The sequence below is a fragment of the Gouania willdenowi genome, chromosome 17 (assembly GCF_900634775.1).
Source record: "Gouania willdenowi chromosome 17, fGouWil2.1, whole genome shotgun sequence".
Taxonomy (NCBI): domain Eukaryota; kingdom Metazoa; phylum Chordata; class Actinopteri; order Blenniiformes; family Gobiesocidae; genus Gouania; species Gouania willdenowi.
In genome coordinates, this window is record NC_041060.1 from 17,373,703 (window position 1) to 17,385,671 (window position 11,969).

Here is an 11,969-nt window from a genome sequence, read left to right on the forward strand (position 1 = left end):
GCATTTTTTTTGAATTTCCCCCGAGCGGCAGGTCAGCAAAATCCAGAAAAAAGTAACCTTTATCCTCCCTCCTAAGAACACAATTATTAGTATGTGTATGATTATAAATTCTTGACTAATTCACATTTGCCAAATGTTTAAATAAACCATTATTAGGCCAAACATCCAATCAGATTAGTGTTGTTCTAAAGTTAAATATCAATATACAATTCAACAGATTTAGGCTTTTTGTTAATGCTTTTTAAAATGATAAAACAAAGCCAACATAAGTCTTTTAAAAACATTAAGTGGTGAGAAAAATGTAGTTATTTAAGTGGTTGGAATAATGAGACCGTTTTAAATAAGGCTGTTCTATAGTGACATTTTACATGATCCAAAGCACAGTTACCTCCAAGAGTAGAAAAAGGTTCAGGTTGATAGATTACAATCATAAAAAAAAAACTCAAACAATTATGTGGATATTTATTGTAAAAGTTTATTTCATAAATATGTGGATATTATTGAACATTTGGAGAATGTTCTGTGACACTGATTGATCAGGTATCTGCGTCTTTAGCTTTTGCTGCCATTTGTAGAAAGTCCTCTGATGTCTAACTGGACTGTATGATCCATGATGGATCCTTCTTTATCACGTTGTTCTCTGGACCCAGGATGGCCATGCCATACATACTCTGACCCGCCCCGAGGTACCTGCAGGACAGCAAACACCAGGATACAATAACTTCTCATTTTTATTCTATTTACCGTTTGTCCAACAACAAACAATCCGACTTCCACTACTGAGAAATATTTAATGTTTTGTCATTATTTACCTTTCTGCCACAGACACCAAGTCTTGGTGATTGACAGCAAAAAGTCTCTCTCTGTGATTCTGTTTCATCTCGTCTGTGAGCCCACTCACAAAACGAGCCACTCCTGCAAAACAAAGCCATGACAATCATCTTTAAAGCAGCAGATAAAGAACAGCTGGACCTGAGTTCATAGCACGCTCCATTATAATGGCACAAAGGTGTTAAAAAAAAAAACCCGCTTCCTTGGGATCAGTCACAAAGCATGAGGTTAATCATCTGATTTCTCACCTTTATCTGAGGGCGCTGTGGGGGAGTCCACAGCTGAGAACACAGACAGTTTGGCTTCGTCGATGTCCTGTTGAGTGAACTTTCCCGACTTGGCCCATTCCACACCTTTATGGAACGCTGACAACGTCTGCACTGAGTTCGGATCCCTCGGATAGAATAGAGAGAAAGCATTGAGTGATAGAAGTCAAACTGAACCTCCAACAGCAATAAACTTCAAACCCACCTGTAGGAATAAAAGGAGAACAGACCGCCTCCCATTTTTGCACCACCTCCGTAGGCTCCGCCCTTCTCACGAATCTCTCCGTGGAGAAATTTTGCCGTCATCATTCTCGCCAAGATACACAAACTAATGAGAGAAAAAGGCTTTAGACCAGTGTTTTTCAACCTTGGGGTCAGGATCCCATGTGGGGTCACCTGAAATTAAAATGGGGTCACCTGAAATGTCTAGTAATTGGTTAAAAAAAAAAAAAAAAAAAAACTTATCACTAATTGAACTTTCTCAAATATAAATGTAGTTCAAATAAAATACAGTATAAAAATGTCACTTTTTGCACTAATACTGGCTACTCTGTAATTGTAACACTTTAATAAACAATCAAAAACTAATTTGAGAAAGGAAAAAAAAAAGGTCTCTGGGGTAGCCGAACATTTGTGATATCAAAATGATCTTCTGCTTTAGACACAGGGTGCAATCAAAAAACAACCTCTAAAACTAAATGTTATGGGTTATGATGAACCTACAGTAGTGAACTGATACAGTCACTGATGTGGTTACCTGCTGTAATCCTGGTGGCAGAATGGCACCGTACGGATGCTCTCACTCACAAAGTTAACGGGGAAAGGCAGCTGGAAGAAAGTTTTCATCTGACAAGGCTGGAAGTTTTCTTCCTAGAACGTGTAAAGGAAGATTAAATCAGAGTCACAAAGGTTTAACCCTAACCTGTGATAATAAGGGCTCACATTTGACCCAGTTCAGTCCTAAATGGACCCGACAACAAGAACAAAAGGTATTATTTTCATAGCGGTTAAGTCAATTAACAAAAAATTGCAACAGTTTATTATTTAAACATGTATTCAGTCGCAGACGTCTTCACTCGGAGCGTTTTGTGTAGAGAATTCCACAGAGAGGAGTTAGGATTATTTTGTTGAGCACACAAAAATAAAGTTGTGAACTCTGAACTCACAGCTAGGAGATATCTACTTGGACCAGACTCAGCCTGAGGATCAAGAGGCTTCTGTTAAAAAAAAGACAAAATCAATTAAAAAAAAACTTTGAAAAGAGTCGCTGACGTCAGCGTACAAAGCTCACCTTAACCACATCAGGTCTGACCAATTTGTGCCGTTTTCTGGTTTTATCGACATCCTTCATGAACGTTTCTAAGCGTGTGGTGGCGTCGGACATGGCCTGTGGTGTTGCGTTAATGGCACACCTGTGAAAATGGAAGTTCATATGAACCCAGCGCTCACTGAGCCGAGCTTTGGCTCAACTGGTTTAACACAAATCACCCACCTCATGTTTTCTGGGTTCAAAAGATGCTTTTTGATGCGGGACAGATATCGCATGACGGATGAGAGGTCTGACATCTCAGCAACTCTTTTCATAACCCTCACCTAACCAGCAACATGTATTACTTACACAGGCAGCAGGATTTAACATCAGTCAAACTAAATATCAAAGTATGTAAAGCTGACGATGCAGTTCTTACGTTCTCATTAAAGAAGAACATAGCATACAAAGCTAAAAGCATGGAGATAGACTAACGTGCACTAAGATTAATAATAATAATTATATTTGTACCTAATAAAAGATGAAGAAAAACCAGTGTTTTCTTCCTTTATTTAAAAAACAAACCTACATCGTCTCCTAAATACCTGTTCCATCCCAGCTAACATCTCCTGCAGGTGTCCAGCTGGGGTCAGGTCCCGCCCTGCTCGAGTCATTGCATACAGGTGACCAGAGTAAGCGATGCCATTGGCCAGTTCCTGCGCCGACATCATCACCAGAACTGCCAGGCGCTCCTTGTCCTCCAGACGGGGACTAATATGAGGATAGAAAAACAACTTGTGTGTTATTTTCCTACTCATCTTTCAGACAGTGTGTCAGCTGTGAGTGAAGGTACCTGTTAAATATGTCGCTCCAAAGGTGAAACATGTGGGAAAGGTTCTGTTCTAAGCAGGAAGAGAACAAGAGGATTCCCTGAAACAGAACCAGAGAACGTGTGAACAACGCACACAAAGAGCCAGTAATTCAACACTAAATAAATAAGGTCTTATTTTAATAAAAAGGTAGAAAAAGATTTATCTTTAATACATTTCCATTCAGAAAGAATAAACTGGACTTTTAATGTTTTGTTTGTGTTGGAATGATGCATTTAAACAATGTTTAAAAAACCCTTTGTGGCAGAAAGAAAAAAGTTGATAAAATAGTTATCGGCAACAGAGCAGGAGAGTTCGTTGGAGGGGCGGGGCTAAATCAGAGAACACCTGTGAGCTGCAGAGAGGGAAAATCAAACCAAAGACATAATGGAGACCAGGCTGAGACAGAGGGACTATAAAAGTCTACAGTTCCACTTACAAAAGAAAAGCACATTATAAACCAGCTGGATGTGAGGAACAGAGATTATTACTGGATGGAACGTGTAGGATTTAAGAGCTGAATCTTCCTCATCGTCATCTTAAGAAGTGAAGACCTCGAAAGCTAAGTTTGAAACGTTCTGCTCTACACATTATTTTAGTGTTCTACGTGTTGCTGGGTCTCTACCTCTGCCTACCTGGACATTAAGTTCCTTTAACACACACACACAAACACACACTCATATACAAACCTAAACTGACATTACACGCAAATTAATCTGTGAGATTCCAAATTTAAGCTGTGATTATTTCATGGAAATGTTATATTTCTTTTTAACTATGGTGGAGATGATTATTGTTTGAATGCTGATACTTTGTTTTGTAGCACAGGTTATCTACTAACAGAGTAATTTATTTATTTGATAGGGACAAGTGTGAACAATCAACATGTGCCACACTTCAACATTTATAGCCAAGGTTCATTTGCAACATCTGTCCCTAGAAGGGCTTTTCAAATGCACATAAATACATTTACAGTGACATTAATTCTGACATTATACAAAGGAAGTGCATTTGAGTGCAATCTAAAAATAATGACACACTATTTTATATAGAAGCTTCATTTAAAATTGACAGGTCAGAATATAGTTTTTTTAGGGGTGTGCATTGCCATGACATGATGATATGATTCTTTGCATGTTACAATACAATATATCCAAATACAATATACACAGATATCAATAATTATAAATGTCCCATTTACAAGTACAAAATACTATTGTTTTTTTTTACTTGCAAGAACAAATACATGGGAACTAACTGTAATTCAAGTACCAATATCAAAAACAATTGTTATGTTTATCAAACTGTCAAATCATGTTTTTCAAAAAAGTTTAACGTTTGCTTCTACAACAGATTCTGATTCTGTTAAGTTCTTAAATTCTTTAAAAAAAAAAGTGTAGTGAGGTAGTTTAACAGGGTTCACTGCCATGTAGTGACCAGGCGTTTACATGCTATGCCTATGCTAGCGCAATTACATGTTTGTTTTTTTTGTTCAAAAACATTTTTGGAATCGATACGATAATCGTGCAGTGAAATATTTCAATATATTGCCAAGTCGATTTTCTTACACCCTTTGTTTATGCTTCTGTTTGGTGCCTGACTGCCATATATTCCTATTTTTAGTTTGAAATAAAATCAAACTTGTGCTACAAACTGTATAAACATGCTTTGTTGGAGCTGCACAAAGAAGAAACACACTTTGATTGTAAAGCCAACACTGACCTGTTCAAATGTGTTCAGCTCGTTGGCGTCGGGGATCACCTGAGTAGACACCGACATCCCTCCTGTTCTCAACTCCATCTGCTGGGCCTGCTGTCTGTAGTCTAGAGGGCCACAGCCCATCCTGACAACACACACAGACCACATTCATGTCAGTGCAGATAAAATCATTCAATTTGCTGTTGAAATGAATAAAAAAAATGTAATATTTACAAAAACAAACAACTTTTTGTCCTTCAAATTGACTTAAAACCTGACTTGGTAATAACGCTGCAGAATAGTGGCACGTAGCGTTTCAGGTCTTCTGGCAGCGTGTTGAGACTGCACATGGCTCTGAAGTAGACGAGGCCATTAGTGGGCTGCTCACAGAGCTGAACGGGAACGCCACCTGTGTGAACGAGAATGGTAAAGCTCTCCGTCAGAACAAAGAGATTAGAGTTTTTATAAAAACCATCTGGGTGAACAGAAACAGGCTGACAAGTACCTGCTGTACCCATTTGAAGCGCTGTGATGGGGATATTTGGCTCAATGTCAGACACTTTGAGTGCAGGCAGACAGGAGGCGTCCTGGGTTTTACTCTGAACAGCCAACAGCTCCAGACCTTTGTGAAAGAAAGACATGTGACTGGAGTGACTTTTGGTCACATGAGAGAATAATCTCCAGATTAATGATCAGATCTGCAGGTCAATGGTAACTTCTCCACTGTCGAACACCGTTTACCTTTCTCATAGATCTCCTTTCTGTCTGTGTCGGAGAGAGCTTGGATCTTCTTCTGAAGCTTCTCCTCCTCAGCTTTGGCCTGTTTCTGCACATACGTCTCATCAGGGCTCATGGATAGGGTCAGTCGATGCGTGTTCTCCTGAAAACACAGGTCAGATAACAGGTCACATGATATCATGAGAGAAGTTACACATTTACCTTAAATATCTATAGTTTTTTTCTTACCTTAAAATAGTGCTTGACTTTGTCCTGCAGAAAGTTGGGGTTTTCTTTTATGGATTGCCTGAATTTTGCAACATAGCTGCTAATTTGTAGAAGTTCCACTGGGTCACCGTTATGATTCCACAGTGACGCAATATACTGAAACCATTATAAAGACAATAAAGCAAAGAAAATGTAAATAAAGTTAAAATTGTACACGCATACCAATGACAAATTACCCCCAACATTAAGGTGTTTTAATCAGGGTTCCCACACTTTTACAATGACTTTACATGAAAATGAGTGAGTTCCAGTGTACTAGTGTAACAGAGGTCAGCGAGTGTGCCATGGTTAGTAACAAATTGGAATTTGACACCCATTTTACAATATTTCTCAAATAACGATGAATCAGCTATGGAATGTAACCTTAAACAACAAATGTGCTATTAATCTTATGTTTAATTATAAGATTAATTCACACATTTGTAAGATGATTAATGATGCTGCCTGTATGCAGCGCTTTAACTTTGAGATAACGCTTAACATCTTAAGGGTTTAGCATATTTCTAATATTAAAATAAATTAGGCTATATTTCCAAAACAGTTAAATTATTCCATGGCTTTTCAAGGCGGGAAAATCGTTTTTTTTTGTTCCATAACTTTTCCAGGAATTTCATAACCGTGGTAACCCTGTTAAATGTATTTAGAGCTCTTGTGATAGAAAAAAAATCAGTTTGTTAAAGGTGACAAACACTGAACTCACCGAGGCCAGAGACAGGCCAAAGTTTGTGGACTGATGCTTCATTTGGATCTCTATTCTATGAAGGAGAGCCTCGATTCTCTCCTCCTCAAAGCCGTCCCTGTAACAGGAGGCAGATGTTCACCATTTTACATTCAGCCATGACGTGAAGACCCAACATGAACCAAGCTGACGTTTAAAGACTAATAAAGGGAAATCTTATGCTACCAACATGTCATTTCTTCTCAATCTAAGAAGAGCATGACAACTTTCATCTCAAATCGAACAGAACATTTGATGTAGTTGTCTGTCTTCTGATGCACTTTGGTAGAATTCATGAGGAAAACAAACAAGTTTAAAAAAAAAAAAGTAATAGTTTTATATTCTGACTTACTTTATAATGTCATCTATAGTTTGGCTAATGATTTGTTTGACCCGCTCAGTGTCCTCCTCAGCCATTCCCTGCAGTCCAACGCTGAACGACGCCTCTTTAGTGCTTCCATCATACCTGCGGAAAAATCACCTTTTTTCCTCTCTTTCTTTGCATTTGATTAAAAAGCATGAATATGAGAATTTTTCCCAACTGTAAATGAAAGGAGTTTGCTGAAGCGTACACACCCGACAACAGAAGAGAAGGCAGTTCCTATCTGCGGTTCAATAAGAGCTTTGTAGAAAGGAGAATTTGGCCCAGAGATCATCAGAGAGGACAGCAGGTTCAGAGTGAACCCTTCAAAAGTATCAGTGATGCTGAACGGGGACAAAAACAATGCACGTCACTAAAATTATAAAAATCAACATTAAAAATGATATAGTTGAGTTAAATACTCTCCTACACTTTATCACAGATAGCAGGAAAAAAGTGACAATGTCTTACTCTCCTAGTAGATAGCTCACACACAACGTGTTCTGCTTGGATGGATCTGGAGCGAGAGCATCAGGACCACAGGTCACATGATCCTCTCTCTGAGAAAATAACAAACACAAAGAAAGAGAAACTTTATATTGTGAACGAATGGCTAAAGTTGTATTTAACTAAAGTTCATTCCTATCTCGTGAACTCACAGGTGTCACCCAGTGTGGCTGATTAGGAACTTCAGTGTTTGGGTCGATGCGTTCAAACTTAGACAGAGCATCCTCCTCAATTTGCTTTAAATGTGTCTCTAAAGGCAAATCTCCATATGTGAAAAATCTGAAAGTTTAATTAAGAAAAAACCACTGAAGCCTCATCAAGTGATCGTCAGTCCATTGTAAATGCATCCTGTTTACCTGGCGTTGCTTGGATGGTAGTGAGTAGCGTGAAACTGTTTGAGTTGCTCCCAGGTGAGGTCAGGGATGACCAGTGGATCCCCTCCTGACACCACAGAGTACGTGTGGTCAGGGAAAAGTTTATTTTGAAGGTGCTGAGCGTACAGGCTTTCATTATCCGACTGGAAAAAGCACAGACGCGCAATTACCGTACATCTGAAAAGTGATTTTACTCACACAGAAAAAAGAACTTTAATACGATACCGTGCGTAAGGTCAGAGACTGATTGGATTAATATGTGAAAGCAGAGTGAGTGAGTGAACCTGACACTGCAGGGCTACTAAGTCACTGGCTCACAGAAGAGAGAATAACGTTCATTGTTCTTTAATTGGTCACTTTGTCATTTCATTCATACGTCTGCACTACTGCAATAGACCATACCTATATTTATATAGCTTTATCTTCATATTCATATCTGCACACTCACTGTACACAATGTAAATACTTGGGTTGTTGTTGTTCTGTCCTTCTAATTCATATATTCTACATTGTTGTGTTTGTAAATGTTTCGGGCAGAGAGAACGGTCATTTCAATTTCTCTACATGTCTTGTACACATAGTGGGAATCGACAATAAAGCAGACTTTGACTTTGGCAAGTTTGAAAACCCTGATACTGAAGCTCAGCTAAGCAGAACAATGGAACTAGCACTACTATGAAGCCGTTTACAGATATTCACAGCACTTCAGTCAACATTTTTAATCTCCGTACACAATTTAACACATATCGTCACCCACTTAAAGAGATTATTTATCTCAATGTGGTTCTCCTGACTAAATAAAGCCTAATTTAAATAATAATAAAAGTAATGTAGACTTACAAAAGCTCCTTTCATTTCATTGAAGACCACACCTTTAAACACCAGTGGGGAGCTGAGATCTGTGGGCTTGTCGTTCTCCAGCCTCCAACCCTCCTGCCTAGAACACAGAACCCAAACACTTTAACTTTTCTATGATTAATTTACATTTTACAGACCAGACTACAGTTTCAAACACATTTTCCCAGCGTTTATGCGTTGCTCCACTGGGCTTATTTAACTCACCAAAAATCCTGCTCTCGTAAACATGGAAAGAAAACTGCATCGAGATAGACCGACAGCAGATTCTGGAAGTCTTTCCCATTTTGGGTGGAGAACGGATACATTGTGTAGTCACTAGCTGTGGAAAACCATTAGAGAATATCAGTGAAAGTGATATATTATAACTATTGACATACAATAAAGGTCCCAGTGTATATTTAAGTGCAGATTCTTGCGTTCTCTACCTGTGAAGGCGTTCATGAAGGTGGACAAAGATCTATTGAGCATTTTGAAGAACGGATCTCTGCACGGATATTTTTTTGATCCACAGAGCACAGTGTGCTCCAGAATGTGGGGGACCCCGGTGCTGTCCATAGGAGTCGTTCTAAACAGAACACTAACATGAGGAAAGCAGAGTAAAAATCAGGATGGTCTCTTGTTACGATGCATTAAAAATAAATAAATAAAATGTGAAATCAGAAGTGCCCACCTAAAGAGGTTGTTGGAGTCATCTCTCGCTGCATGCAAATACTGAGCCCCAGTTTGATCATGGGTCAACTTCACTGCAGTCAGAAACAAGTCAGGCACTGCAACAACCTGAGGAGGAGGAAAAGGGTGAGCAGATCCAAGAAAATGTATTTGATTGTGTGATATTTAATGAATAGACAATGTCACACCTGAAATAGTCAGTAATGTCATTCATCAACAGTTTATAATTTAAATTAAGCATTTATACCAACAAATGTGTTCATTTGTGTTTGAACATTAACAGACAAAACAAAATGTCGAACAAATACTGGATTTTTAAGTCGAGCTTTACACTACTAACCTCTTTCACAGTGAAGCCATGGATTTTCTGGCCCACTTGGTACTGAAGAGCCCTCTCGCTCGCTGAAGTGCTCCTTAACCTCCATGTGTGCTGCTGTCCTCTGAAACTTGAAGAACGCAGTGAGGTTGGGAACAAGTTTAACTGTACCTTTTATTTTGGTGAGCTGTAGCAGATTACAGCTAAGCATGGCTACGCATATGAGGAACTGCATTTGAGTGATATCTTTTTTTTATCTTGTCTGCACATGCTGTCGAAGGTCGACACCACATGTAACGGCAATTTTTTCACGACAGCCATGCATGTTATATTATTTCAACAAAATAAATCCAATTCTTTTATTGCAACTGACCAATCAGTGCAAAAACTAGTAACTAGGGGTGTCCCGATCCGATACTGTTTATGGTCCGATATCAGACAGAAAACAAATATCGGAATTTACCGGACAGCATCTAAAATCTCCAATATATATTATATTTGTTCAATTGTAGAATACTGTAGATATTATGTTGAAGGTTAAAATGTATGTAACCAATTGGTTAATAATAAATGGGTGATTTTTCTCATACCTACTGTTGCTGACTATTGTTCTCTGTTTAAGTAACATCACTTGATCAAGCCTTCTCTAACATTCCACACTACAAAATAAGTTATAAAAGTATGCATGATTCGTGCTGATATTGTATCGGATCGATATCGGTCAATACTCAAGGCTGCAATATCGTATCGGAAGTGGAAAAAAGTAGTATTGGGACATCCCTACAAGTAACACTAAATTAATCAAGAATTATCATTTTGTGTGGTTTAAAAACGTGTATTTGAATCGACCAATTATCTACTATTGTATTAAAAATAGGCAGTGGCTATCGGTACGGTTGCCGTATCAATATACCGACATTCCATCTGTACGCAGCGCCCCTCATTGGCCAGTTTAGGCCACGTGACTAATAAACCCTAAACCTAACCAAGAGGACAGCACTATAAGTAAAACAATGTTATTAAGCTTTAGAGGATCTAAACAAGTCTAACTGTAACAACCGTCTACACTATGTTTTTCATGATAAAAATCGATGAAGAGCAAAGGTTAAACACAGCAGACTAAGGTGGTGTTCTGAATCAACTCGCCTCCATTCTAACTGGTGACCCATTTTAACTAATAAACACGATAAATTAAAGCTGAAATGTCCTTGATTCTCCAAGAAAACAAAACACAGACAAACAATAATATGGGATTAATGTAATGTCATTCTGGAAAACAGTTCAACATTGACTTTAGAATACTTATTAAGGTTAGTTTTCACCTCAAAAATATGGAATATAGCTACAATATTACCATCTGTAATGAATGACGTATTACTGCAGTTATCCAACACATACAAACTGTATGTATATAGACGTAATTTAAAGCCATTAAATGATGATAGCAAGGACAGAGCACAGCAATGGCTAATGTAAACAATCAGTCGAAATCGGTCACTCATTGCAAAGGTCACCAGTTGAAGCTAAACACCATCTCTTTCAGGATTACATCATTTATTTTAACCACTCAACTGGTCTCTGTAATAATTAAGGCTCAGTTTAAGCCTGTAACTCATCATCAATAATGCCATTAAAAAAATAATGACCGGATAACTCATGTCAATCATTGCATATTAGTTTGTTAGCAGTAATGCTGCTCTGTTAGCAAACTTACCTTTGGTAGCGAAGTTTCGGTAGCACCAGCTTAATTTGCCGCAACATCGTGGTTTTGTAGGTCACTAAATAAGAAAACTGCTTATGTTCACGTTTAGAAAGTCAATTTTCTAACATACCTTTATGGGGGAAAAACAATAACAATCACATCATGTCACAGTTCAACTAACCGGTCTCGTGCTCTTTTATACCATGTGTGAATCGTGACTGTCAAAGTTGCCAAGATTTGCGCATGACGTAGATCTAACAACCATATTCAGACTGAACAGACCAGGGGTAGATCTATCCACTATGTATGTATATCTACAGTCTCGTAAAAAGCAGCCACAAGCTCTCCATCCACTGCAAAATATCCCGTCTCGTGATTGGTTCTTTTTCAACAAGAACCAATATGATTGGTTTAGATAAACAGACATTTCTAATCTTTTCGGAAATATGGTTACAAAAACGCAACGATGTTAGATTTGAAATACTTTAATGTAAAAGTTTAAAAAATATAAACCAAATAGAAAGTATCAGTGCAATTTTTAGGCTT

The 11,969-nt window shown here is 38.2% G+C and overlaps 1 protein-coding gene across 2 annotated transcripts; it reads right to left on the reverse strand.

Moving 5' to 3' along the window:
• Window positions 1-453: 453 nt before the first annotated feature.
• Window positions 454-11,685, reverse strand: pitrm1 (pitrilysin metallopeptidase 1). 2 transcript variants are annotated; one of them, XM_028473533.1, is made up of 27 exons: window positions 11,436-11,685; window positions 9,746-9,845; window positions 9,407-9,513; window positions 9,162-9,313; window positions 8,941-9,055; window positions 8,719-8,815; window positions 7,861-8,021; window positions 7,657-7,783; window positions 7,469-7,557; window positions 7,213-7,341; window positions 6,989-7,102; window positions 6,619-6,715; window positions 5,880-6,014; window positions 5,655-5,793; window positions 5,419-5,535; window positions 5,193-5,322; window positions 4,938-5,058; window positions 3,200-3,276; window positions 2,952-3,117; window positions 2,590-2,690; window positions 2,389-2,509; window positions 2,264-2,314; window positions 1,855-1,967; window positions 1,303-1,425; window positions 1,080-1,225; window positions 813-915; window positions 454-690 (listed from the first exon to the last, which is right to left on the reverse strand). In XM_028473533.1, the coding sequence occupies exons 1-27, from the start codon at window positions 11,480-11,482 to the stop codon at window positions 591-593; spliced, it is 3,078 nt and encodes a 1,025-aa protein (XP_028329334.1). In that variant the 5' UTR covers window positions 11,483-11,685; the 3' UTR covers window positions 454-590. The 2 variants fall into 2 exon arrangements, with proteins under 2 accessions (XP_028329334.1, XP_028329333.1); XM_028473532.1 differs by having other exon boundaries at window positions 9,746-9,851.
• Window positions 11,686-11,969: the final 284 nt, after the last annotated feature.

Excerpts from the sequence above, each read along its gene's own strand:
- pitrm1 (XM_028473532.1), bottom strand. The coding sequence starts at position 11,482 with ATGTTGCGGCAAATTAAGCTGGTGCTACCGAAACTTCGCTACCAAAG. Across the intron at positions 6,716-6,988 it reads ACTATAGATGACATTATAAA|GGACGGCTTTGAGGAGGAGA; the intron begins GTAAGTCAGAAT and ends CTCCTGTTACAG. Across the intron at positions 5,794-5,879 it reads AAGTCAAGCACTATTTTAAG|GAGAACACGCATCGACTGAC; the intron begins GTAAGAAAAAAA and ends CTGTGTTTTCAG.